This window comes from Camelus bactrianus, chromosome 32, assembly GCF_048773025.1.
Source record: "Camelus bactrianus isolate YW-2024 breed Bactrian camel chromosome 32, ASM4877302v1, whole genome shotgun sequence".
Lineage (NCBI taxonomy): Eukaryota > Metazoa > Chordata > Mammalia > Artiodactyla > Camelidae > Camelus > Camelus bactrianus.
The window spans coordinates 5,267,885-5,295,866 of record NC_133570.1 but is presented as its reverse complement, the minus strand read 5'-3'; the positions used below and the strand labels follow the sequence as shown (position 1 = coordinate 5,295,866).

General features: G+C 41.8%; 2 protein-coding genes across 3 annotated transcripts; one reads left to right on the top strand and one right to left on the bottom strand.

Annotated features, from left to right (window-relative positions):
* Nucleotides 1-135: 135 nt before the first annotated feature.
* On the bottom strand, nucleotides 136-9,407 carry EIF2B1 (eukaryotic translation initiation factor 2B subunit alpha). The gene is made up of 9 exons (XM_074356381.1): nucleotides 9,109-9,407; nucleotides 8,157-8,258; nucleotides 6,929-7,065; nucleotides 6,708-6,824; nucleotides 4,889-5,005; nucleotides 4,260-4,324; nucleotides 3,072-3,147; nucleotides 1,749-1,874; nucleotides 136-1,054 (listed from the first exon to the last, which is right to left on the bottom strand). Exons 1-9 carry the CDS (start codon nucleotides 9,398-9,400, stop codon nucleotides 890-892), a joined length of 1,197 nt encoding a protein of 398 aa, XP_074212482.1. The 5' UTR covers nucleotides 9,401-9,407; the 3' UTR covers nucleotides 136-889.
* Nucleotides 9,303-27,516, top strand: GTF2H3 (general transcription factor IIH subunit 3). Of its 2 annotated transcripts, none has more exons than XM_010969724.3 (13): nucleotides 9,303-9,411; nucleotides 12,084-12,163; nucleotides 14,604-14,710; nucleotides 16,298-16,464; nucleotides 18,698-18,760; nucleotides 19,675-19,704; nucleotides 19,852-19,880; nucleotides 22,307-22,381; nucleotides 23,171-23,224; nucleotides 25,268-25,336; nucleotides 25,585-25,720; nucleotides 25,836-25,872; nucleotides 25,954-27,516. In XM_010969724.3, the coding sequence occupies exons 1-13, from the start codon at nucleotides 9,399-9,401 to the stop codon at nucleotides 26,021-26,023; spliced, it is 930 nt and encodes a 309-aa protein (XP_010968026.1). In that variant the 5' UTR covers nucleotides 9,303-9,398; the 3' UTR covers nucleotides 26,024-27,516. The 2 variants fall into 2 exon arrangements, with proteins under 2 accessions (XP_010968026.1, XP_010968027.1); XM_010969725.3 differs by lacking the exon at nucleotides 9,303-9,411 and adding an exon at nucleotides 9,466-9,692.
* The last annotated feature ends 466 nt before the right edge of the window (nucleotides 27,517-27,982 follow it).

Genomic DNA, 27,982 nt, shown 5'->3' with positions numbered 1-27,982 from the left:
TCTGTTGAATGAACTCTATTTCCTTCTAACTGATTGTGCCTTTAGCGTATGCAGGGGGCCGCCCAGTGTCTCCACCAAGATGGATGGAGCGTTTGGGTCTGGGGTCAGCTTGCAGCACTGATGCAACGCCATAGCAAAATCTTTCATATAATTTATTTGAAAAGATGCTGAATTTGTTCCCAAGAACAATTGTAAAAAGCTGTTCAGGATCCAAACATGTTTAAATTCACATCTTTCACAGATAGAGAATTTAAGTTTACAAATGTTCTGGAAGGCGTCTTTGTAAACGGTGAGCTGTGCAGGATGCTGCTGCCAGAGATGCCGCCCCCGCCTGCCTTGGGCTCTCGTAGTGGTTTCCTCTGTGGATCCGGATCCTGTTGCAGAGGTGGCAGCCCAAAGCTCGAGTTCACCGCTGGAAGCCTGACACACATTCCTGAGCGCTTCCTGCCCTTCTCATCCCACACTGCATGCAGCCTGCACCCGGGGTGGCCGCCGCTCAGCTGCTGAGGGGCGCCTGGCTCTCTTAGGCCTGCGTGCCTCATTGATGCTTTCGGCAAATCAGTCTGGAGTGCGGGGAGCTGGAGGGAGGGGGGCAGGCACATCTTCTTTAGTTGGTCAAGTAGCCAACAATCCAACTTGTATTTCTGGAAACTGGAAATGGATGAAAGTGTCTGGAAACTACAAGCACAATCTAGGTTGGGTTTTATAGGAACCATGAACATATTTTAGATGGAACTGAAATGAATTAAAAAACTCTCCATGACTTATGATTTCAAGTCCTTAGTCTATAAAACGTCATAAGAAACAATTCAGTTTTGGCCTGGCTCACCGAGGGGTCAAGAGGCTTCCCAATTCCTCAGCCGCACGCCGGCAGGAGAGGACCCGGCGGTTACAGGTACAGCTTGATGAGTTCGTCGCTGACGGCTGAGGGCGTCAGCACCCCTAGGTCTGTGAACAGCAGGGTGATTAGGGAAGGGGAGGTGTAGTCGACCCATGGGTGCTCCTCTCTGAGATCCTGTCCAGTCTGTGCAGACTTCAGAGTATCTGCCTTGTACTGAGGAGACAGGAAGCACTCGTTAGTCTGCTTGCCCAACGTGTTGAGGGCTCTGAGCTGGGGAGACCTGGGCCTGGGTAATCAGTGTGCCACTGCCTGAAAGCGCCCCGGGGAAACGGGGAGCAGCTGGCTGTGCATCGCACTGGTGGGGAGGGCCGGGCGTGGCGTGGGTGAGCCAGCTGGTTAAAGAAAAGCTTCACGTGTTCCATTGATGCGCTGGGTTAACTCCTCAAGGCCTCTCGAGACCACTGGAGCATCTGCAGAGCGCTTACTACATGCCGGGCACCACGCTGAGCTCTTCCCGTGGTTATGTCTACATCATCACAACTCTGATAGTACTATCACCCTACTGCGCACGTGACCGAAGTTCACAGAGCTTAAAATGAAGGACTTGCCCAAGGTCAAGTGGTTAGTAAGTGGCGGGGATGGCAGAAGGGCCCAGACACTTGACCCCCAAACTTCGACCATTACCCACCAGCTGTCCCTGCCTCCTTGGCCCATACCTAGCATGTCAGTGAATAAGGGAAAGACTGAAATTCTGGGGACAAATTAGACCACCAATTTATCTTTGTATCCTGAGTACTGGAAAAAATAGCAATGGGAAGTGAGTAACTTCCTAGAACATTCTTAGCACTGCGTTTTTTCAAAGACTTCAGTTTAGACTCAAATGCCCCTTCAAATATGTAAAACTTGCCTTAAACTTATCCGGGACATCTTGCTGGTTTAGTGGGAAGAGCCGTACGAACTTGAAACTTTCTGCAACAACATAAAAAGGCTTGTTCTGTGCTTTGGCGCACACAGCCATCTGGTTGGTTCCAATCTGGGAAGTCAGAAGTGGAGAAGGATGAGATCTTCTAGCACAGCTGAAGTGGAAGCAACAAAGTGTATGAGTGGATGTAATATGTGTAACTCTGGCTCTGGAATTAAAGAGGACCTTTTAAAAAAGAAAACAATAGACGTTGCTCCAAGAATATACAAATGGCCAATAAACACACAAAGAGATGCTCAAGATTCTTAGTCATTAGAGAAACACAAGTCAAAACCACAACAGATACTGCTTCATACCTACTGGGAGGGCTATAATTAAAAACACAAGTGTTGGCAAGGGTGTAGAGAAATTGGAATTCTCGTAGTTTGCCGGTGGGAATGTAAGATGGAAAACAGTTTGGCGGATCCTCCAAAAGCTAAACTCAGAAATACCATATGACCCAGCAATCCCGTGTTTAGGTATGTACCCCTGAAGAACTGAAAACAGGAACTCAGATAATTGTACACTCATATTCACAGCAGCATTAATCACAACAGTCAAAAGGTAGAAACAATTCAAGTATCCATCAACCCGAAGAATGGATAAGCAAAGGTGTTTCCATGCAGTGGGACATTATGCAGGCATCAAAGCATGAGGTCCTGACACAGGCTCCAATACAGATGAGCTCTGAAAACCTCATGCTAAGTGAAATAAACCCAGCTCAAAAGGACAGATACTGTATGATTCCACTTATATAAGGTGCCTAGAATAGGCAAAAATCACGGAGGCAGAAGGGTTGGGGGATGGGAAAGAAAAATGGAGTTTTACTTAGTGGTGACAGTTTCTGTTTGGGGTGATAGAAAAGTTTTGAAAACAGACAATGGTAGTGGTTGAACAACAATACGAGTGCAATGAATGCCACTCTATCCTGAAATCTTCCCATGTTAAGCAATAGAGAAATTTTAAGACATTATATTGATGTCATCACTCCATTAAAAAGAAAACCCAACCAAAAAGCCCAATGCCATCAGAGCATACTTTGCGAAAATACAAATTATATTCCAACTTACACAGATCAATCTCAAAAGCGGACAGAAATCTGACCAGAATCTGACCACTGCAGTGACTCACGGGAACTGGGACCCGCTGGCTGCAGGGGTGGGAACTGCAAGCCAGGCAGGTCAGAGGAGCGGTGCTCCCACACAGTGCCGGGTGCGCTCCCGCGTCCAGCAGCACGCCCCCACGCCCTTGGAGCACGGATGCGCCTACCTTGTTAATAATTCCTCCGTTTTCAACAACGCCTTCGGCACCAACTATAACAAGATCCACCTTCTCCATGATGTAGCTGAGGAAATTAAGAACAAGTTTTTATGCTCTCTTTGCTCTGCTCTTAGTAGCATCATCACCTCCAAGATGAATACTCCCATTTTCACCAGGGTAAGTTCCTCTCCTAACTACCTTTCTCCCAAAGAGCACCGAGTACCTGAGACAGCCCCCGGCACAATTACCAGCTCTGCTCCAGGACCACTAACACCCATTTTGATCACGACACCATAATAAGACGTATAACTCACGCTGCCACCCAGTACATGCGCATGTATGTGTGTAACTGAAGTAGGAACTTCATGAGCTGGTATTTATCCTTACTACATGTGGCACACTCTATTTTTTTGTTCTGCTTCAATACAAACAAAACAAAACTTTAAAAACCTGAAATGATCTGAAGTTGGAAAAATGTGTTATGTAATTCAAGAATCTTGCAGGTAAGGGAAGGCCAATTTACCTTTTAGTATGAGCAATTAGTAGGATTCTAAAAAATGCTTACTTAAAAATTTTTTTTTTTGTCGTTGGGGTGGGTAATTAGGTTTACTTGTTTGTTTGTCTGTAGGTACTGGGGAGTGAAGCCAGGACCTCGTGCATGTTAGGCATGCCCTCTACCACTGCGCTATCCCCTCTCCCTAAAATGGTTGAACACCTTCCTAATTTCCTTAATCATCTCCTTATGTCTTTTCCTTCCAAGGGGTTATTACTCTTGTTTTCTCTTGCAAGGCACGCTGACGATCCATGGAGCGTGCCGCTTCGGTTTTAGAAGGAAAGTTCCATAGGTGACACAGAATCCCAGAGTGACACCAAAGACAGCCTGTGTCTTCAGATGAAGCGGGATCGTGGATCATGAGTGCTGACCCTAAGCTGACCTTTGCACCTTGCTCTTAAAATGCACCACGATACTACGTAAGTGACTCTCAGTCTCCCCAGCATCCTACAGCCCTGTCTTCTGTGTACGCTACCAAGACCTTATAATGAGCTTGCTGGTTTAACACAGCCGTCAATTAAGAGGTAGGACGCTACCCAGTCCAGTTTTGTGAATGGGACTCAAACCTTCCATTTGAAACCCTGCTCCAAGCCAACCCTGGGAGGAGGTGAGGAAACCTGGGGCAGGGGAAGCTGGGTGCTTACCCCACAGCAGCATCCAGGACCACAGTGACAGGGACGTTGAGGTGGCAGAGTGCTTTGGCCATTTTCTTACTGAAAATAACATTTTGAGAACATTAGAAAAACTCCAAGAAAGTCCCACAGTGGTGTATGGTGAGTCACTTATGTTGGACGATGATAAAGCACATTAGCTTGAAGCTCAGTTAATATTAATGGATGAAGGGGTAGATCCCAAGACTCTGGACTAAGGAAACAAGAATTTGGGGTCTTTAGAAGGAAGTATGTGTTTCAGGAAAACTGTACTCTTGGGGACTCCAGGTAAGAGATGCAAATTCAGGGAAAAAAAGGGAGTTTTCTTTTATGTTGTGGATAAATAGGAGATATGCATTATTTATTCCTTGATAAAAATCTATCGATTGCTGTCCCTCTGATTTCAGTACTAAATAAGACCCCTAGATCCTGTACTGTGACCTACTTCAAGTTCACGGTGATTTTTCTTCCAGGGGCAGGAACGGGCACTGCTGAGGGCCATGCTGACTGGCTGGCAAATGGGGTAAGGGAGGGGGCATGCTCTGGCTCCTCTTACAATGGATTCTAATCCTCAGTTTACTCTTGTAAAGGACTGCTGGGCACATAACCAAATGGAAAGATACTTGCCCTGATAGATCAGGCTGTGACTCCGTAATGTACACGCTGAAACGCTTCTTGGCCGCCACGGCTGCTTCCAAGACCCTCAGGACCACTCTGGAGTAGGCGTGAGTTAATATTCTCTGTGGACAGAGAACGCTCTGTCAAAAGGGCAAACTTCCGGTGCTCCCCAATCCTCTCTGCTGCCTAGTGCATGTTCCTGGTACCCTGAAGCTTCTCCGTGTGCTCTCCTACAAATCACCTGTGACCAGAAAGGCGCTCCTTGAGAGTACACTGAGTTTGAAGCCCATAGGCAAGCTGAAAATGTTTTCTGCCAGAGGAATATGAGTCTCCTCTACCCATAGCAAGTGCAGAAGTAGGATCTCCACGTGGTGTTACTCCCAGATACGCAAGCTTTTCTATTTGGAGGCTCCATTAGGTTCGTTTGGGTTGGTTTCCCTAATTCTGAGACATGGTTTGCACCCTTGGGCCGACAGGCACCAGGCAGGCAGCATAAAGAAGTGCAGCGGGCCGCTGGGGCCAGCAGCACAGTGGCAAGGCTGAGCTCCGGCTGCTGTCACGTGGGCCCGCTGTTGCCAGATCATCTGATTTTTCCACAGGAGCTAAAAATCCAGTATTTCAATGTTGGCTAACTAATTTTTAAAAATTTACAAATACTGTTTGGGAGTAAACACACAATCCATCTGTAGACTGGGTACACTCTGCAGACACGTAGATGTAATCTCCGTTCTAAGGAGCAGCGCAGAGGACTGTGTCATGTAAGACAGGTGCACGCAGCTCCCGAGCTCCTTTCTGAACCTCACCCGAGAGCTTGTTATAAATGCAGGTTCTCAGGAGCCCCCAGACTGACAACCTGCATTTAGTATGATCCCCATGTGGTTCATCCGCAGGTTCAAACTGGAGCAGCTCTGCTCGAAATTTAGCCAAAATAGCACTGATGCAGGTGGTTCCTACACATTCAATTACGGTAGAACAAATGAACCCCGCAGGACGCTGACGGCGCAGTGCGTCTGCAGGAGAAGGCCTCGGCAAGAAGTGGTCACAACCTTGCCTCCTCTTGGCCCCAGAATGGCTGTTTGCCACTGGCTTTTGTACAAGCTCCCCACCATGCGCCATTTACTTAATAACACACTTCAAAGTTGGGAAGAGGGTAATAAAACAGGAAATGATTTCAGAGTCCAGATGCAAGTAAATACTTTTATGGCCGGTGGAGGCTTAGCTGGTGGGAGAGACGTCACACAAGTGTAATTACCCCTTGGCTGGGAGCCTGACTTAACCTACAGCTCCTGTCTTAGCTTATAAACACTGGGCAGCTTTGCACCTCTGTAACCACATCTGGAGTGAAGATGAAAATCTCAATCTAGTGCTAACGTTCAGCAGGAAGATAGTATTAACTCGTGACAAAAGCTGTTCTGTGTTGATCTAATTCAGATTAACTTAGTACATATCCAATAATAACAAATACCGCTTTAGTAAGACACCTTATTAAATCAAGAATCATCCCTGCTGTCCCAGGGGCTTTCTCTGCCTGTTTAAGATGACAACCGTCCATGACAGTAATGGCTGCATTTACACAGGGCCTACTCTGTGCTGGGCACAGTGCAGAGTCCTCACACATGCCATCCCATTAATCCTCACAACAGCCCTATGAGCTAGCTACTATTATCACCCTTATTTAACAGATGAGAAAACTGCAACCCAGAGAGGCTAAATAACTTGTCCAAGGTAACACAGCAAGTAAGTGGCAGAGGCAGGATTTTATCCCAGGAGTCCAACTCCGAAGTCCTTGTTCCCGATTACCGCACATGACCAAGATCTACTCACCGCCCCATCTTTGATGAAAGTATGGCACAGATCTGCGATTTTATTTCTCGACAGTGATATTCTCTGCAGAAAAATCTCTCCCCGCTCAATCATGATCTTTTTACATTTGGAGTAATCCTAGGAAGAAGAGAGCAAAATGAAGGGAAAGAAAGGATCCAGGTAAGCTGAGAATATTTGTGGCCAGAGAAACAGAGGGTAAAGGAGGGCAGGCAGGGGCTCACGGAGTATTCCAGGGAGGTGAGGCTGATGAAGCGCAGGAAGAGCTCCCCGCCTGAGGACACAGCCACGGAGGAGTCCACGCCGCACAGGGTTTCGATGGCGCTGGTGAGGTTCGCTCTCAGGCCCTGGATCGTCTCCCCTGGGATGAGCACAGAAGGAAGGTGATGTTCATTTTAGTATCACATCCCCTGGATGCGTCTGTGATTCATTCATTCATTCAAGCAATGCTTACTGGGTGCAGGCTGTATGCCAGGCACTATTGAAGATGGCAGAGATACATCAGTGAACATGACAGACAGGATCCCTGCTCTGATGGAACCCCCTTCCAGTGGGAGAGGCAGACAGTAAACAAGCACATAAAGGAACAATCAAGGTAATCACAGAATGACATGAAGACAGAAAAAAAGAATGATGAAAAAGGTAGAGCTCCTTGAGAGAATTAACAAGGACGGCCTCTCAGAGTGAGGGCCATTTAAACAGAGATGTGAGTAAGAAAGGATCTGGCCGCATAAAGATCCAGTGGGAAAAGTTCCAGATGCAGACTATAACAGCACAAAGGCCTCAAGATGGAAACAAAGTTGGTAAGAGAAACAAAGAGAGGCCAGAGTGAAGCACAGTTCAGTGAGGGACAGCAGGGAAGGAAGTTAAGTAGCAGCGACAGAAGAGGTCTGCGGTGTGGTGAACATAAGGCTCAGGTGTTTGGATGTTATTGTAAGTACAATGGGAAGACACTGGAGGTTGTCTTAGAGCCATGCACCTCTAGGCCAGCCCTTTAAGTTAAAGAAGGCTTTGTTGTTGTTATTATTATTATGCTTATACCCAGATGCTTACATTTAGGATGTCTGAATTAGTAGTGATCACAATGATGACATTAATACCAGAGTTTATAGTGGAATATTCTCTATAGCAACTATAAAGAATCTGCCACAGGACAGAAGCTCAATAAACACTTGTGAAGCCGAACTATGGCTATAATTTAAGCTTCATAGTTAACCTGATATAAAAATGGTCATTCTTGATTCAGAGTATATTTCATTTGAGAAGGGGGACCCTTTTGATGATGACTTGAGGGCTCTCTTGAAGTCAAAAGGAGGACTGAAATGCAGGGAGAAGCAGAGCTTGGGGCTGCATTACCTTCTGCAGGCACAAGGGTGTCTCTCACTTTCTACACTTCTGAGTTATGAGCTGACTTTCCTAATACCCCGAGTGCTTGGGGAGGACCCTCTTTACCTTTGTCTCTCCTCAAATACTCCAGCAAAGTCCGGATGGCAGCTACTGCTGAGGCCATGTCAGGATCTTCTTTCATCTGAGACTTAAAGTATTCAATTAACTCTGGAAAGGGAGAAAAAGTGATTCATCAAATTCATTTAGCAGGATGGACGATCAGAGAGCTTATCAATGACTAGATCTTAATAAGCAGACAAATTTTTAAAATATTAACTTTGCAGGGTGTTTGGCTTCAGGGGTACCATAAATGTTTATGGGAACAGGGATTACATCACATCACTATTTGCAAACTCTTTCCCATTTTGAAAAAGCTATCCATGTACAATGGCATAAAATTTAAGCTCTATCAAATGACAGTGAAAGGTCATTCTCCTCTTTATCCTTAACCCCAAGTCCTGAAAGAATCCCAGAGTCATCCACCTTACCGACTTCTCCTGCACCCCTCCAGTCTATGCCAAGTTAAGCCTATTCACCGACATAAACGTATACACGTATGTGTATGTAGAGGTCCACCCCGCTATTATTTTTTACATGAAAGGTACAATATATATTAGTTTGCCCTTGTCCTTAAGTTAATAAAACACCTTGATAAGCACACTAGATGAGCACATCAAATACGCCCTTTCTTTTAAGTACCAAATCCAACAGGGCAGAGTCTTACTCATACTTCACATATGAGAAAATCAAGACTGCACACTTCGTCCGAAGTCTCACTTTTTGGAAGAAGGCACTGGAAAGCGTGGGGAGAGGGGGTGTATGGGGATACCCCCAGGACCCATTCCCTGGATATAGGAGCAGCGAAAGAGTTTTAGTTGTGACTCGAGGAACCACATCCAGCCAAACAGCCTGAGCTCGGAAAGGGACCTCTCCCGGAGCCCAGTCTGGACGTGCGAGGTGGAGGGAACCCTGCGCGGCTCCGCTTTAGGCCCAGCAGGCCCGTCACATCCCGCCTTACCCTTGGAGTCCATCGTGCCCTCCGGACCGTGGAGCCCGAGGGGTCCAGAGCTGCCCTCCTTGCCAGGATGCGTCCCGCAACCGCGCGGGCTCCGAGCCACAGAGACTGACAGCGCGCGGCGCCACTCTGCATTCCACTTCCGGCGCTTTGGAGGCGGGGCCGTGGGTACGGCGCGCGGCCTGAGCAAAGCCGCCTCACACGTCACTTGGCAGCGCCGGAAGTCAGGGTTAACAGTTTCCGGGAGGCCTGCCTGACCACAGCTGGCTGTGCGCTGAAAGATCCGGTCCGCCATGGTCTCAGACGGTGAGGGCCGCTCCCGCGGGTCTTAGGCGGTGAGGGCCCGAGGACTCGGACCCCGGGGCTAGGCAGACTTTGTCCGGCCAGCGCCGGCCGGATGGAGTATATTTTAGGGACTGGGTGGAAGCTGTTTGGTGCTTAGAGGAGTGGCGAATGTATTCATTAATTCAGTAGATATTTTTGGAGCGCGCCTTGTGTGCCAGGCGTTATTTTATGCCTTGGGAAATACAGTAGAGAACGTGACACACTCGTGGAGGTTACAGTCTGGTGAGCGAGGCAGATAATAGGCAAGTAAATAAAAATAATTTCGAAGCGTGACAGCTGTGAAGATAACATAATGTGATGATGTTGTCGATTGTGATTAGGAGATGAGGATGAGGAGCTATTTTAGATAGGGGTCCAGGGAAGACCAGTGGTATTGAAACTCTGACTCGAATGACTTTGTGAAGGCCCCGTGGCAAGTTGAGTCAGTCTGTTACAATGGGAAGGCGGAAAGGGGGCATATAGGGGTAGAGGAAGGTGGAGAGCCTTTCTTTTATACATTAAACTGCTAGTTACACGGCCTGATACCGTAAAAGGAGAAAAAAGAGGTCAGGGTGGCAGGAGCAAAGTGAGCTAGAGGGACGAGTGACCCAGCCAGGTACAGGGCCCTTGTGGGCCATGATAAAGAGCTTGAGATTTATTTTTTAAGCGTAATATAAAGGCATTTTAGGGTTTTAATCAAAGAAGTGTTACTGTCTGATTTATGATTTTAAAAGATTGCTGTGGCTGCTGTGTGGGAAATGGACTATGGAGGGCAGGAATAGATACAGATTTTTTTGGAGGCAGTAACAATTGTCCGGATATCTTTATTTGTTTTAATAATTATCACAACTCTGTGAGGGAGGCAGATCTGGTATGGCCCCTGGCAACAAATGAGGAGCTAGAGACACAAAGAAGGAAATTCATAGGGACGATCCATGTGTATGGATACACTCCTCTCCTGACAGGCAACACTGCATTTTTCTCGGGCTTGGTAGTAGCAAGAACTTTATGGCCTTGAGAATTGTGGGGTGGGGCCTGTTGGAGAATAAGGCTAAAGGCTATGGGTAGAGGAGTGAGGGCCTGTGGGAGACACAGTTATTAAGTGCTTCTTTTGTGCTTGATACTACATTACTCATTTCTCATTCTATAAGGAGTCCATGGTTAATGGGCAGAGTTGGGAAGAGAGATCAGAAACATAGCTAACCGTCAAATGAGGTAGTGAGTTCTGTCATTAGGAGAGGGGCAATGCTGTGCGTGGTCAGAAGGAGGCACTGGGGCACTAAAAAGCCATAGTCTTTAGAGTCAAGCAGATCTGTCTTGAAAGCTGGGTATTGGCTTTGCTACTTGCTACAGGCCATGTGACTTAGAGCAGGTTATTTTCTTTTGCAAAGTAGGAACAGCTTATTTCATCTAATCTAAGACAATATTGATTATGAAATGTGCTTTTATTTAGTACCGCTAAGAGAAAATATAATGCTGTCAGTCAGTCATAACGTTAAGATACCATCCTGATTTCAGCAACCGTCAAATGTTAAAAAAAAAAAAAAGAGGGAGTACATCTTACAATTGGTGAAAGATAGCAAAACAAGTCTCTTGCTGGGTTATTGTCAGCGTGGGATGGGACTGTAGGATCACGTGTGCCAGGGCCTGATGCACAGGGGCTGATATTTCCACCCTTCTGAGATGGGGGAGCCAGGACCTGTTGGAAAACCTGGGGAGGGCTTTTGAAGAAAGGTAGCATTGATTTGGAGCCTTGGAGAGTATATAGGATTTGGGTAGGTAAGCAGAAATCAAAGATGAGGTGGGAGTATCTTGATACAGGAGATGGGAAGTGGAGGAAGGAAGGTATGGGGTCAAGATAGGCATTGTTGCTTTTTGCTATTAAATGAGCATCCTGGGTTTTTCATAACAGTGTGTGCTTACGGGTCCATATGTCTGTCACAGTTAGAATGTAGGCTCTTTGAGGGCTTGGACTCAGTATCGCCAACACCTAACACTGGTACTTAGTGTAAATGTTTGTTGAATGAATTACTGTGTTAAGTTAGCCTGTTCAGTCATGTCTGTCATTTTGGAGAGAGTAGCCTAATTCTTTTCACAGTAAAATCTGTACATAGCAATTGCTTTTCACTTTGGTTTGCACCTTTAATTGGCCTTGCTGCTAGGTGACTTGATGGACTTGGAGCCAGATTGATTTGTGTCTCCATTTAAAAACCCTACCCCATGCCCGCAATTCTACTGCTAGTGTTTCTTACTACTGATTAATCAGTTTCTTCCGTCCTTCACTAGCCATTTAAAATGCAAATATCTTTGGGTTCATATAATAGATATTTTTTGAGCATCCACCACGTGCTAGGCAACGTGCTAGGAGCAGAGGATGAGCAGTGACAAAACAGACAGGATCCTCCCTCACAGAGCTTACATTCTAGTGCATGAAAGGTGTAGATGTGCAGAAGGCCAGCAAGAGCTTGCTGAGGGCCCCCAGGGCTCTAAATCTGTAAAAGAACTTGGCTTTATGTTAATCTCGTGATTGGAGGATGGTAGCCATGTAAAGACGTAGTGATGCTTGCTCTGGATTTAATTTACAGATTGAAAATGTTAAGTTTTGTCACACTTTTATGAGGCTAATGTTTTTAAATTTTTTGTCATATTTTCAGAAGATGAACTGAATCTTCTGGTTATCATAGTTGATACCAACCCAATCTGGTGGGGAAAGCAAGCGTTAAAGGAATCTCAGGTAAGAGTGCTTGAGAGGGCTTTTGGATAATTCTGGTTTGACCAAGTATATGTTTACGTTGCTTTTTAATTAAGGTATAGTTTACATACTGTAAAAGCAAGTCTGTGTATGAGCATGTATTTGCATTCCTCTTGAGTAGTTACCTATGAGTTGAATGGCTGGATCATATGGTAAGTTTAGATTGAACTTTTTAAGACATTGCCAAACTTTTCAAAAGTGGGTGCACCGTTTCCATTCCCATCAGCAGTGTATGAGGGCTCCAATTTTTTCTTCACATCCTTGCCAACACTCGTTTGTCTTTTTGATTCTAGGCATTCTGTTGTAGGTAGTAATATCTCATTATGGTTTTAATTTGCATTTTCCTAATGGCTAATGATGTTGAGTCCTTTTTTCCTGTGCTTATTAGCCATTCATGTATTTCTTTGGTGAAATTTGTATTCAGATGTTATGTCCAGTTTTTAAATTGAACTGTTTATTTTCTTGTTATTGAATTGTAAGAGTTATTTATATATTCTAGATACAAATCTTTTGTCAGATATATGATTTACAAATATTTCCTCCTTGTCTACAGCTTTGTGGCTTGTCTTTGCATTTTTTTTCTTATTGAAGTATAGTTGACGTAACAATATTATATTAGTTTCAGGTGAACACCATGGTGATTCTGTATTTTTATACATTACACACAGTACACAATTATAACAGTATCACTGTATTCCTTGTGTTGTTCTTTACATCCCTGTGACTTAAGTATTTTATAATTGGTTGTTTGTACCTCTTAATCCCTTTCACCTATTGTCCTCATCCTCTCCCACTCCCCTCCCTTCTTTTCATGTTCTTAGTGATGTCTTTTTTAAAAATAGCTTTATCAAGCTATAGGTGGCGTACGGTGAACTTAACATTTTTTTTAAGTTTTTGTTTTTTTGAAGTACTGCATTTGCTTTATTCTTTTTTGTTTGCTTTAGGTTTTTTTGGGGGGAGGGGAGGTAATTAGATTTTTATGTATTTATTTTTAGTGGAAGTACTGGGGATTGAACCCAGGACCTTGTGCATGCTGGGCACACACTCGACCACTGAGCTATTCCCTCCCCCAGACTTCACATATTTAAAGTGCTTAATTTGTTATGTTACATTTCACATATGGTATGGATACATTGATGAAAGTATCACCACAATCAAAATAATGAACATATAGACCCATTACTCTCAAAAGTTTCTTCATATTCCTTTGTAATTTATCCCACCCACCTCTCTGCCTGTCCCCACCCCGAGGCAACCACTGATCTGCTTTCTGTCACTATAGCTTAGTTTGCATTTTTCAGATATTTGTATATATGGACTGAAACAGTATATATAGTGGGATTTTGTGTTTTTTTGTTCGTTTGTTTGGTCTGGATACTTTACTCAGCATAATTATTTTGAGATTTGTCCTTGTTACATGCATCAGTAGTTCATTCCTTCTTATTGCTGAACAGGATTCTGTTGTGTGGCTAGACCAGCATGTTACCCTGTCACTCTTGAGAAAGACTGTCTTATTTTGAACTCTCATAAGTGGTATATGAGCATTCCTTTTTTTTTTTTGTACCAACACAAGATTCTTTGTTTCCTTATTTTATCTTTTGCTGATATGATATACCAAAAAAAAAGTTACCTCAGTTTGCTGCTAAGTATTTAATGGCCCTTTGTATTTCTCCTTTGGGGCATTGCCCATTTTTCTTTTTGAGTGTTCCTTTTTTTTTTTTTATGATTTGTGGACACTTTATATTAAAAGGTTAACTCACTGTCACATGTTGTAGTTACTTTTTCCAGTTTGTAATTTGCCTCTTACTTTAGTCAGTTTTTTGCTCTACAGAAATGTTACTAGGTTTGTTTTATATTTTTAAAAAACAGTGAGTGAAATTTATGAGAGTTTTATTTTCTGCTTGAAGTATTTCTTTAACAGAAACATGCCTTATTCCACGATTATAAAAATATCCACCTATGTATTTTAGTAATATTAGTAATTGTGAGGATGTAAACTCCATGAAGGAAGGAATCTTCCCCTGGCACATAATAGGTGCTCAGCATACTTAGTGAATGAATGAATTGAAAAATTTTACAAATCACCAGGTTAATCAGCATGTATTCATTATCTATTCCATGCATAGCAATAGTTTGCTGGTAATTTTATCACTGAAGATGTGACATGTTTGCTATTCCCTGAATGTTATGCAGAAAACATTTGTGGAGTATTGTACAGATGCAGAAATGCTCTCATACAAGTGAAATTAGACAACTGTAGTTTGCAAGTGCTTTTTCTTATGGCTTCGGAGGAGGGAGCTCCCGAGCAGACTGTTAGCAGTGAATAACTGTAAAATTTTAATGAAATCTTAATTATGTCAAGAACGGACATAGTCATTTGGATAGCTAATTTATCTTCCTTTTGCCTTCTGTTTTTCAACAGTTTACTTTATCAAAATGCATAGATGCGGTGATGGTGCTAGGAAATTCTCATTTATTCATGAATCGTTCCAACAAACTTGCTGTGATAGCGAGTCACATTCAAGAAAGGTATGACAACTATGACCATTCTTCCTGTTGAGTGCTTAACATCTGTGAGATTTTTATGCTAGCTGGCATGTAATATTCCTACTGTGTATTGCAAAAAAATTTTTTTCTGTACCAGCCAGCAATACTCACAGCATCAAGAATCAGTACATGGTGGGGAGAGGAGTATAGCTCAGTGGTAGAGCATGTGCTTAGCATGCCTGAGGTCCTGGGTTCAGTCCCCCATACTGCTGTTAATAAATAAGTAAATAAACCTAATTACCTCCCCCCACCAAAACAAAAGAAAATAAAAACAATAAAAAAAATAAAATGTGAGCTAAACTTCAAAAAAAAAAAAAAGATTCAGTACATGTGTATTTTCATAGGTGCAAATACTGAAAACTCATCAGCTGATGTATGGTAGAGTTGCATTATGTACACGTTTAACTCACACGGATTCACCTGTGTTCTCCAGGCCAAAAAAAGAATTATCAAATGGGGTGGGCAGCTCCCATCCTGCTTTGCTCCTAGGTCTGCCCCAGGGAGCGGGTAAGATGAGAGGTGATTCTGCTTTCCCTGCAGCCAGTTCTTGGCTCCTGCTACCTCTCTTGTTATGAATATTTCACTGCTCTGTGTGGGACTCTAGGGTTTATAAATAAGGATTTTTCTCATAACATTGGCTCCTAAACCCAAGCCAACTACTCCATCTGCTGCTTGGCTGAAGAAACAGTGACCTTTTCTAACACTGGTGTAAAAGCTGGCTGTGCTGGAGTCACTGCAAAATGGTGCATCAGACTGCAGCTGATTTGCAAATATGGCCACGCATGCAGTAAATGTTTTCATGAAGAATAACCATATTTACTTGTCATGTTAACACGCTGTAGAATCTAATCCTCATGGAAGATACAGCTCCACTGTGTCTCAGTTAAATGTCACATCACAGTAGGAGTGACTCTTGTTTACCAACAGATTTCAGCTGAGGTTAGTGTTTACTTCTCAGCTTTTCCCACTCTGTGTTAAAAGAGCCCACGGGCCGACAGGTGAGCGCTCCTGCTCCCATCATGATTGTACATTTTTCCCAGAACTGAGTGAAAAAGATGATGCTAATTTGGTTATGATACCAGTAAAAGCTGCGACAGGCAAAGTTTCCATTTTTTCAAAAAATCAGGAATGTTTTATATGATAACTGTCAAAGTCATGGAGCCCGAGGTGGAGCTTTTCAGGGACCCCTGGGCCAGATATTACTGGAGTAGATCAACGGATCTCAAATGATAAATGAGTAGTGAATTAGAATTTGGGATGAGTCTCTCACTGGTCATCTGACAAGGCAGAGTGAGAGCCACCCTAAAGCATTTCAAGAGGCTATAACCCAGTACCTTCTTTGTTCCTTCTTTGTTGTTTTTTTTTTTTATTAGAAGACAGTGGAATCATCGAACCTTCTGTGGTGGTAGACTTATGTCTGCCAATCTGCCTATTTTATACATTTTTAAAAACTTAAATTTATTGTGGAATCTTGAGTGTTCGGAATTCGTGTAGTTTTGTTGTCTCTGCTGAGTTTCATTCCGATGTTTGTGTAACTAGAGTTTTTTTTTCTTCCCCTTGTTGTTTCAGTCGATTCTTATATCCTGGAAAGAATGGCAGACTTGGAGACTTCTTTGGAGACCCTGGCAACCCTTCTTCCGAATTTAATCCCTCAGGAAGTAAAGATGGAAAATACGAGTTGCTAACAGCAGCAAATGACGTTATTGTTGAAGAGATCAAAGATCTAATGACCAAGAGTAACCACTTTCAGCTTCTTTTTTCCTTCCGTTATTGCTATTTGCAAGTGGAGTGGACTGTGGAGGTCCTTGAGGCTTTGAGTCCAGAAATTTGAGGTTCTTGACGTTACCTGCTTCATTCTCTCTTCTCTTTTGAAGCATCACCTCATCAGAGCCTGTGCCTTATTCTCCTGCGTCCACATCATTTGACACTGGTCATATCCTCAACTTCCTCACACACTCTGGTTTCTAAGGATGTCCTGTTAACCTGTGTTTCTTTTTTAGACCATCCTTTCTTCCATTTCTGACTTTTCCTTCATCTTGTTTCTTAAAAAAATACTTATTTTTTATTCTGTAGGATTATTTTCTTCCTCTGTGTGTTCTCATCCACCCTTGTCATTAATTATCATCTATGTGTGGACACTTCCCAGTCTTCACTTCTAATCCAGCCTTTCTTTCAGGCTGCATGTGTCTCTGCTTTGGTGTCCACAGTCTCATTAACACGCCTCCGACCAGTTTCATTATCTTTTCCCTCAGTTACACCACCATTTCCAATTCCTATTTCTGTCAGCCCCATCCACTTGCTTTTCCAAAAGCTTTCATTTTTGACTCCTTCCCTCTCTCATCCAACATCTCATCAGCTGTGAAATCCTGTTAGCTTGGCCTCGGAAGTGCCTCCAGAGTCTGGCCCTTATTACCTGACATCCGGCTCAACCTCGGCACTGCTGGCACTTAGGGCTGGACAGTTCTTTGTTGAGGTGGTTTCCTGTGCTTTGGAGGGTACCGATCAGCATCCCTGGCCTTAGCCCGCTGGATGCCATAATATCCCTCGGTCGTGACAACCGCATGTCCCCCGTGGGGCACGGTTGCCCAGGCTGAGAGCCTTTGCTCTAGATCATTGTAGCAACCTCTTAACTGACTCCTGTCTCTCCCGGTTCATGTCTTTCCACTCAGCCTCTAGAGCTGTCATCCTAAAAGTCAGAGCTGCTGTTCTCTGGCTTGGAGGACTTCACTGGTTCCCTGTTGCTCGTGGGTGGTAGTTTCAAACTGTTGCCTGTGTCCAAATCACCTGTAGGGAAAAGGCAGCTCTAGAGACAGGAAGTCGGTTAGTGGTTTCCCGGGGCTGGGGAGGAGCAGGGAAGTGCCTAGGAACGAGCCTAAGTGATCTTTTGGGGTGATGGAAATGTTCTAAAATTGGATTGGGGCGAAGATTTACAACTTCATAAATTTACTAAAAATCATTGACTTGTGTGCTTAAAAAGAGTGAACTTTGTGATCTGTAAGTTATACCCCAATAAAAACTGTTAACAGTCACCTGGAGGCTTTATTAAGACAAAACACTGAGCCCCAATCTATAGTTCCTGATTCAGTGGGTCTCGGGAGGCCCCAAGAATTTGTATTTCTGCTAGGTTCCCTTGTGATGTTCCTAAAGCCCGTTGTAGAAACACATTTTGAAAACCACCGGCCTCCAGAATAAAGTCCCGACTTCCCACTGCTCCTGATCTGACCTCCCCGTGGGGTATCAGTGCTCCTGGACCAGTTGCAGGCCCTGCTCACACAGGGTGTCAGCCTGGGCTCCCCACCTTCTTGAGCTAAAGGTTTAGAATTTTGATTTTTATAAGAGTGACTCTTTTGCACCCAAGTCTCCAAACAAGTTATAAACTTCGTCCCTCCTTGCCTCAGCCTGGGCAGTTTCTCCAGTCCTCTTCTCACGGGTCCTGCTTTCGCAGGGGGCTGGCTGGGAGGAGGCAGGGGGAAGGGCTCAGAAGCTGGCCAGGGGCCACTGTCCAGGCTGCTTACAGTTACGCATGACCTTCTGTACCACTCGGATCATTGAGAAGCCAGAACCTTTCCAAATAACACCGGGATGTTTTTTATTACTTGTTTTTTGCTGTGGTAAAATATACATAATGTAAAATTCACCATTTTAACTATTTCTAAGCGTACAGTTCAGTGGCATTAAGTATGTTCCCATTGTTGTGCACATATCACCACTGTCCATTCCAGAGCTTTTTCATCATCCCAAATGGAAACCTTACATTAAACAACTCCTCTTTTCCCCCCTTCAGCCCTTGACCACCAGGATATTTTAAATTGAGGAAGTGCTTTAAAATTGCTTATCTATGTTTCTTAAACCCAGTTTGAAAATATCTGATTTCATTCATGAAGAAGAATGCTTTGGCTTGAAAATGATTTTAATTCAAGAAAATACCTAAAATTTCCTTTTTAATGTTTTTTTTTTTGTTATTTACAGGTGACATAAAGGGTCAACATACAGAAACTCTGCTGGCAGGATCCCTCGCCAAAGCTCTTTGCTGTATCCTTGGTGTTTTACTCATTCAGAGGGTGTATTTTTGTAATAAAGATATTTTCACTTGTGATATTTCTTAGAGCCTTGGCTGCCTATGTTAATGGAAGGTGTGAGTATTCTAAAGTGGTAGAGAATCAAACAATAGTTTGGCTTGGCTTTGAAATGTTTTTAAGACAAGCTGTAAAAACTTGAAATGGGAAGAAAGAAAAGTCTAGATTCTCCAGTATGTCTTGCTCACAACGAGTTATTCTTCAGAATGCTTCTTTGTTTCTTATTTAGGCAAATTTAAAAAAATTATTCTCGTCTCTCTTATGTTGGAAGCAGTGTTTGATTTTAAAAGTGGTTTATTGACCCTGGGGCTTATTAGCTGAGTGGCTGCTTCTCCAGGTGGCTGAGTTACTCTGCCCACCTTCGTAAGCATTTTGATTACCTCTGTGTGTGGGATGTTTTCTCAGTCTTGTGTAATTTACTGTGTTTGTTTTGTACAGTATTGAGCGATTCTTCTCTCCCAGACTTTGATTGGGGTTGTCTCATCCTCTGTGTATGGTTTTCAGGTTCATTGTCTCATTTCATTGGCTTGTTGATTTATCTGTGGTCCCAGTATTCACGTCTAGGACCTGGTGGGTAATCACCGAACAGTCATGTGGATAATCACAGAACAATCAAACCTTTGATAATTTAAATTTTCTGGGACAAAGATCATGTTTTGGTCAAGTTACAAAGCCCGCTGGAATGCAGAGGTGGTAACTGGAAGCCCCCAGTCACTCTCGTTGTGTGTGTTGTCGTGGGCAAGAGAGCTTTTCCTTTTTCCTGACAGGTGGATGCTCGACTTACTTAACTAAGATTTGAGGTTATTTTTCTGTTTGCTATGAGTATTTATAAAATAATATTTTAAAATTCCTTAATGCTAAGAAAATAAGACATTCATAGAATGAACAAGGAGGTTAAAGGTAGGAGCCTGTGCTCTTCTGTGAGACTGTAATCCTTGTTTTCCTACTGTAACTCGGAGGGACTGTTTAAAAATTGGTGGAAAACCTTGTATGTAGTATGTTTAATAAGATTCAGTTAAATTGGAATCTGTTTTTATTTCTTTATAGATAATCAGGAAATGAAATCAAGGATATTGGTAAGATTGAAAGAAATCAATGCTATGCTTATATACCAACTATAGCCAATTAGAAAACATGATGGGAAATAAGACCCATTTATAATAGAAGCAATAAATATTAAGTGTCCAGAATTAATTAACAAGCACTGTGTAAAATTGATTATGAGAAAAAACAAATTCTGAGAGACATAAAAGAATTGTATAAATGGAGAGCTATTTTTTTTAATTTTTATTTTTTTTTAATTGAAGTATAGTTGATGTACAGTATTATATGTTACAGATGTACAGTACAGGGCTTCACAATTTTTTAAAAAATTTAGGTTATACTTTAGGTTATACTCCATTTGTAATTATTATAAAATGTTGGCTGTATTCCCCATGTTATACAATACATCCTTGTAGCCTATTATATACCTCGCGGTTTGTGCCGCTTACTTCTCTCCCCCTTCCCTCGCCCCACTAGTTTGTGGAAAGCCATATTTTATTCTTGGATGTTTAAGTTTTCCCCCCTGGCAGAGTGGGGATTTAAGAAAGTCAACAGTTTATCTGAAAGGGTAAATCAATGAGAAAGCCAGGGGCTTTCTAACAGAATAATAGATAGAAACTTGCTCCTGTCAACTTAAAGACACACAATGTGAGTTGTGAGTTTCAGTTCTACTCAGGGTCTTACTGAGGATTAAAGCCCAGGAGACAGCCACTCAGCTGTGAGGAAACTGCCCCAGAGAGGTAGGGGAGGAGCCAGTTTATTATGATTTTTTTTGGCTAGGAAATTCGTGCAGTCAGGTGTACATCTTGGTAAACAATTAACGCTAATCACAGAGACTAGATATCTAGAGTTAGTGGTTTTAGTGCTTTTCTGTGTATGGGGAGAGGCAAGAATCTGGGGTCACCGAAGTTCTTCCTGATGTGCACATCTGTCTAGGGCCTGTTTATCCAGAGCACAGAGGGCTCCGTCCTGCTTTTCATCCTGAGTTCCTTTCAGGGTGCCACTCAGTGGGTGACTGCACTCGGTCCCCACTTAACCCTCATAGAACTGGGTGGTGAGCACTGCTCTTTGTTATCCTTTGTTTGCGCTCCTTTAGGCATTAAAACACTTTATAAAGCTACAGTGACGGTGTGGTTCTGGTGCAGTGGTAGGCAAACAGGTAATGGAAAAGTCTGTGGAGCCCAGAAACCAGGTATACAGGGGAGTTTCACATGTGATAAATGAAGCACTTCAAATTAGTGGGGAGGAAGTGGATTATCCAGTAAAAAGTGCTGGGCCAGCTGGTTGGCCAGTTGGAAGAAAACAAAGCTAGATCTCACTGCTTATACCTAAACACATTCTAGTAAAGATCAAACATTTCAGTGTAAATATTCAAGTCATAAAAGCACTAGAAGAAAATAAATCTGTTTATACTCTTGGGTTGGTGAGTATCTTTCTAAGCATTATGTGGAACTATAAAAAGAAGCTTAAGATCTCGAAAAAATGAAATCCCCAAAACAAGGACAAAAAAAAAAAAACTTTTAGGGAAAAGTAGTTTTAGCATAGCTGCCTGACGAGATTAATGTAATATTTCTAAAATAAACAAGAGCTCTCATAAATTAATTTTTAAAAGTCAGGGTTTAACACAACATTGTAAATCAACTATACTTCAATTGAAAAAAAAGTCAAAGTTCACTCTAAGAAACAGGTCGGAAACGTGAGCAGTCAGTTAGCGTTTGGAAATACGGTCAGCCCTACTGGTGAGCAAAGAAACGTCAGTGTCAAATAGTGGGTTTTTCACCGTTGGCTTCTTGCTCAGCACAAATGGAAAAATCTGGGGTTGATGGCAGTTGGGATTAATTATTCTTTGCATCGCCCATGGGAGGATACACTGATACAGTTTTTCTGGAAGGCAGTTTGGTCATCTGTATCAAAATGAAATGTGCAGACACTTCACCCATCTCATTGACTACTACAGGCTTAATCAGAGTTGTGCAAAAGGTAGATGAGGGTGTTCATCAGAGCACTGTCAGAAACCAAGGCTTGGAAATGACTTGAATATCTTTAAAGACAGTTGGTTAAACAGTGGAAATCTAGAAACTCAGCATGAAGGATGGGATCCATCTAAATCTGCTATTTGACGTAAGATTCCTCCCCCCACGCCCCGATACTGTAGACTGAAAAAGCAGGTTCTAAAACACTAGATAGAGTATCATCCTGGTGTGTGTTTTGGGTGTGAGTGTATAGACATGGCCACATAGATGCTCTTTAGAAACCATTAGCAAGTATTATCTCTTGAGTGGTAGGATTTAGGGGAGATTTTTACAGCCATCTTTACACTTTTAGATGTTATTTAATAATAACTACCAAGGCAAATTAGAAAAATGATATTGGTTGTAGTGTGTAGTATACTGTGGTGACACCTGACTGAGAGTGCCAGGATGTGGCTGGAAGGTATTAACGTGGATGTGATTTTTAGGTGATTAAGGCTGCGGAAGACAGTGCATTACAATATATGAACTTCATGAATGTCATCTTCGCAGCACAGAAGCAGGTGAATCGAGCGCTGCCTTTTTTTTTTTTTTAAAGAATATTGGTTTCATAGTGAAGGAATTAATTTTATTGTTTGAATCACCAATTTAGAGAGGTAGTCTGACTGAATGATGGATTGGGAATCTGGAATCCATGTTTTGTCCTAGTCATTTCTCTATTTTGGGTCCTGGACCCTTGAGAATCTGCTGGGTCCCCAGAAAAACACGCACTCTGACGCAGTTTTGCATGTAGTTTCCTGGTTTATGTGGCTAGAGCCCTGTTTAGCCCATCCTTGGGCCCCAGGCTAAGAATCCTGGGTTTTACAATTTGCTGCATACCTTGACTCAATTGCTCTGTCTCTTTGCTTTAGGGAGAGCTGATAAAGATCTGATGTTTTCACTTTGCAGATAACTGAAGTGTTCAGATAAATTATCATTAACACGTTTTCTTCTCTGATAAGTTTAAAGAAAAAGCTTTCTTAAAACTTCAGTTTTAAAGTAAAAATGCTGCTGTAGCCTGTATAATGTTCTCCATCTTGGGGTGGCAGCATGATAGAGTGAAAAGACCATAAACTCTGGGGACAGGTAGACTGGGAGTGGCAGCACTGCGCACCCCCACCCCCAGCTCTATGACCACTGCCCAGCCAAGGCCTGGCTGCTGCAGCTGTAAAATGCAAGTCAGATATCTACCTTGTAGAGTTACTGTGTGTGTTAAATAAGCTGTTTTAAGAATAGAGTCTGGCACATAGTAGGTTTTCACTATAAGGTTGTCATTATTATTCCTATAACATTTTTTGAAATGTTCATTTCAGAATATTTTGATTGATGCCTGCATCTTAGACTCCGATTCAGGACTCCTCCAACAGGTACATTTTAAATGAGTGCTCGGTGTTGGCGGTTATGAACGCGTGGTGTGTGCTGTTACCTGTTGTTAAATGCCTTTCACCAGTCTTCACACATTTCTAGGGGCTAGCCTGGGTGATGCTTTCAGATTAGAGCCCCAGCATCTCTCTGGTCCCTTTGAAATTTTTTTCCCTTTGAAATTTTTTCAAAATTTCAAACTTGATTGACTTTGCAAAAGTAATTCACGCATTAAAACGAATTCAAGCAACACAGAAAAGTATTTTTAAAAAGGGTTAAAAAAAAATCCCTTCAAATCCTGTCATCCGAATGTCACTGTTGTTAATATCAGGTGAACGCATGACAGGTCTCTCTGTATATATAGTTGGAAGAATAGATCACTAAGCAAAGAATTATATAAAAATAGGATCATACTCTAGATCTGTACTGTCCTTTTTGGTACCGTATGGCTATTGAACTCTTGAAGTCAGTGTGGTCCGAATTGAGATGTGTGAATGTATACACCCTGAATTTCAAAGACATAATATGAAAAACAGTGTAAAATATCTCATTAATGATTCTTATACTGGTTACATGTTAAAATGATAATATTTTGGATATATTGAGTTAAATAAAATATGCTGTTGAAATTGATTTTCTCTCTTAATTTTTCCTTTTTTTGGATGGGGGGGCAGTAATTAGGTTTATTTATTTTATTTATTTCTTGGTGGAGGTACTGGGAATTGAACCCAGGACCTCATGCATGCTAAGCAGGCACTCTGCTACTGAGCTATAGTCTCCCCCTATTTTTCCTTTTTCATGTGGCTAGAAAATTAAAAATTATATATGTTGCTGGTGTCATATTTCTGTTGGATAACATTTAGACATTGCTTTTAATGAAAAGTATGAAACTGAATTTTACTTTAACCAAAAAGGAAAAAAAAAAACCCCAGAAATTAGACTGAAGAAATTACCAAACTCTTGACAAATGTTTTTTGACCATAAGAAATATTTCCTAAAAGGCCAGTTAAAAGCACGAAATTGTAGAAAACTTCAGGTTACTGCTGGAGATGAGGATTGGGGGGAAGGGGAGATAGAATCAGAAAGTACACCAACCTCAAAGGCTCTGGGATGGTCTTATTTCTTAAGCTTGATGGTAGGCGTGTGGTGTCTGTTGGGAATGTAAAATGGTACAGCCACTTTGGAAAACAGTCTGAAACTTCCTCAGAAAGTTAAACCTAGAATTACCAGGTTGAATCAACAATTTTATTCTTAGATATATATTCAAGAAAAATGAAAATGGGTGTCCACAAAAAAAAATTGTACATGAATATTCATAGCTGTGCTATTCCTAATAGCCCAGAGGTGAAAACAACTCAAAATGCCCATCAGCAGATGAATGGCTAAACAAAATGTGGTCTGTCCACACAGTGGAATATTACTTGCTCATAAAAAGGAATGAAGTACTGATTCATGCTACAGTTCAGATGTGCCTTGAGAACATTATCCAAAGTGAAAGAAGCCAGTCATGTTGTCTGATTCCATTGATACGAAGTGCCCAGAACAGGCAAGTCTGTAGAGACAGAAGTCAGATTAGTGATTGCCAGGGTCTGGGGAAGCAGGGGATGGAGAGTGACATTGATGAGTGAGGAATTTCCGTTTGGGGTTATGAAGACATTCTGCAACTAGGGAGTGCTGACAGTTGCCCAACTCTGTGAATATCCTAAAAGCTAGGAGTTTGTATACTTTAAAAGAGTGAATTTTACAGCATGTGAATTATATCTCAGAGCTATTATTTAAAAATGTAATGGCAAGAATAAAAATTTTACCAGTAGCAAACAAACAGGAAAAAAGTCATATACTGTCTTATACTGTAGTCTTCAAAGGGTTGAAAGGGTTTGAGCCGAGGGGAAAAAACAAGATACTTGAACATCTTGAGAGGTAGCTACAAGCTTCTGGTCCTCACTCACTCTGGGAAAACGTTCCCTTTCAATTTGCTGTGTTAGATCTTCCTCTGGAAAAGCTAAGCAAGTGCTTGTTTGGCAGAGAGCCCTTTGTGTGTCTTGCAGGCTTGTGACATCACGGGGGGACTGTACTTGAAGGTGCCTCAGATGCCCTCCCTCCTGCAGTATTTACTGGTAAGGAAACAGCAGCAGTGAACCCAGCACCTTGAGTCAAGTGAGACCCCTGTTTCCTGGGGAATGAATAGGAGCAAGACAGCTGATGCCAGTAACTGGAATACAGGAATAGATGGGTGACCCAGGGGATTTGAGCTGAGAAGGGTGGGCTTCAGGGCATCTTTGGAGCCTGTAAGCTGTATGCAGAGTGTTTGTTATGTGACTGTTCACACAATTTCCTCGCTTTTTTTTTTTTTTTTTAAATACAGTGGGTTTTTCTTCCTGATCAAGATCAGAGATCTCAGTTAATCCTCCCACCCCCAGTTCACGTTGACTACCGGGCTGCTTGCTTCTGTCACCGAAATCTCATTGAAATTGGCTACGTCTGTTCTGTGTGCTTGTCAAGTAAGTTTATGTGCTGAGTTTTTCTTTTTTTTCTATTTTGGGGGGAGTGTGCAGAGAATATCTGAACTGTGTAGTTTTCAAACCACTCAGTTTGATTTCTTTTTTTAATTTACAGTATTCTGCAATTTCAGCCCTATCTGCACTACCTGCGAGTAAGTACCTTTGAGGTCATGTGGCTGGCTCGCCCTTTAGAGACTTAGAGCATTAAAAAGTATTTTCTTCTATCGTTTCAGGACAGCCTTTAAGATTTCGCTACCTCCTGTACTGAAGGCCAAGAAAAAGAAACTGAAAATGTCTGCATGATAGTAAAAAAATTTTCCCCATCATTTAGAGCTGTTAACAGAAATTGTATGGCAGAATCTTTGTTAGGAAGGCTCTGAAGAAAATAGAGATATGTGGAAGATAATTTTTAATGAACTTCCTTACAGGAAATATTTGTAAAGCGTCACCCTCATCCTGTGCTTCTGGGGGCCGATTTACTGCAGGGAGTCATTCCGTGCAGTATACCCTAAAATCTTTTCTGACGGGTTTTTGTCCAGAGATGAGGAAGAAAGCACAAATTTGGGACTATTTTTTTTTATAAATGAGATGATCATCTGTCAAAGTCAGTCTGCCCTGACTGATTACGGGCGTCAGAACCTGTTACCCAAGTCTAGGTTCTCAGTGTGAAATGTACAACGTGAAATCTGAGCACAGGTTTGGAAAAAGTGGCTATTTATGGAGTAATGGCACTGACCCAGGTAGACCGTCCTACTCGAGTCAGCAGTTGACTTCGACAATAATCGTGTAAATAAAATCCTATTGTCTTGATTGAGATGTAGCTCCAGATATGAACGGGTATTTATTTTGTCTGACATCGGCACAAGTTTGGACAAAGTTATCCAAGTGATAATTTGTCACTGAATAACTCTAAAATCTGATTTTAAGTGAGTAGGGAAGTGAGTGCAGTCCGCTGGTAGCAACTTTTTCTTTAAAAACAGTTGTAAGGAGAACTTACTTGTGAAAGCCGCTATCTGGGTTCTGAGGGGAAATTTCTTGCGGAGAATGGATTCTTTACAGTTAAGTGTTGCCCCCCAGGTGGAATTCATCCCCTTTTCACTGAGGGGAGGGAAAAAGCATTAATATTAAAGAACTGTTCTCTAGACGCTTTGGACATAATACTGAACCCGTTTATAAGTTCAAAAGAAAAATTACTTGAAATTTCAACAATAAACTTATTTTTCTGTGTAATCTTGAAGTTATTAAAAGCCCTTTAAAATTCCATCCAGGTATAGAAAGGGTTTTCAGGAATGGTCGCTGGTTTGGTTTGTTTTTAAAAGTATATTGACAAAAATCCATTTGTGTGCACAACCTTGTATATAAGTAGGATTTTAATTTTCTCTTGATACCATCTCAGAAACTGAGTCTCATTTAAGTAATTTGGTGTTTGGTTAGATTATTTAAGGTAGATTTTGTATTTTGGATTTACGATTTTGGTTAACAAATGTACAGAGATTTTGGTGATCAGTTTGCAAGTAATTTGTTAATCGTTGAATTTGGGAATCTATTTGTCTTTTTAAATGGTATTCAATATTTCATAGCGTAAGTGTAATGGAGATCACTATTTTAAGTCTAAGGAATAAAGCATCATGTATCTAAAAGATGAATAATTTCAAACAAGTTGATAAGGTTTTTGTTATTACTTTTTCATTTGAAATGTTTTATGTACTGGCTTAATTCTGTTTAAATTTTATTTTTACCTTTGTGTTTATGGTTCATTTGTATAAGTTTTTATAATAAAATAATTTAAATTTTCATATTTGCTCGAGTTATTTCCTCTTACTCATTTATTTCATGCTCATTCAGTTCATCTTCAAGTGTGTACTTTTTTAACTGGATTTGGTCAAATGTCAGACAATTTTTTATTCAACTCTGAAGAACTTTAATTTCAAATCTTGTCAAAACCATACATGAAAATATTGTTACCAACACTGTTTGATTATAGATTGGCAAGATGTTTTCAATACAAGCTTTCTACGTATGAAAGTATTAGAGATCTGATGTTTGCTCGTGATTTTATTTTGGGAGCAAGATTAGCAAAATTTCAATTATTTGGTATTTTCATTGGATAAGGCAGGCTGGTTTTAAGTGTGTTTTGGTGTCAGAAAAGTAGGACACTTTATTATCTTATAATAGTTCATTTTAAAAATATGAAATTATTCTCTTACAGTAAAAGAGTTGTTAACTATCCAGTCTGCTACTCTAAAGGCAGTCCCTTGGGCT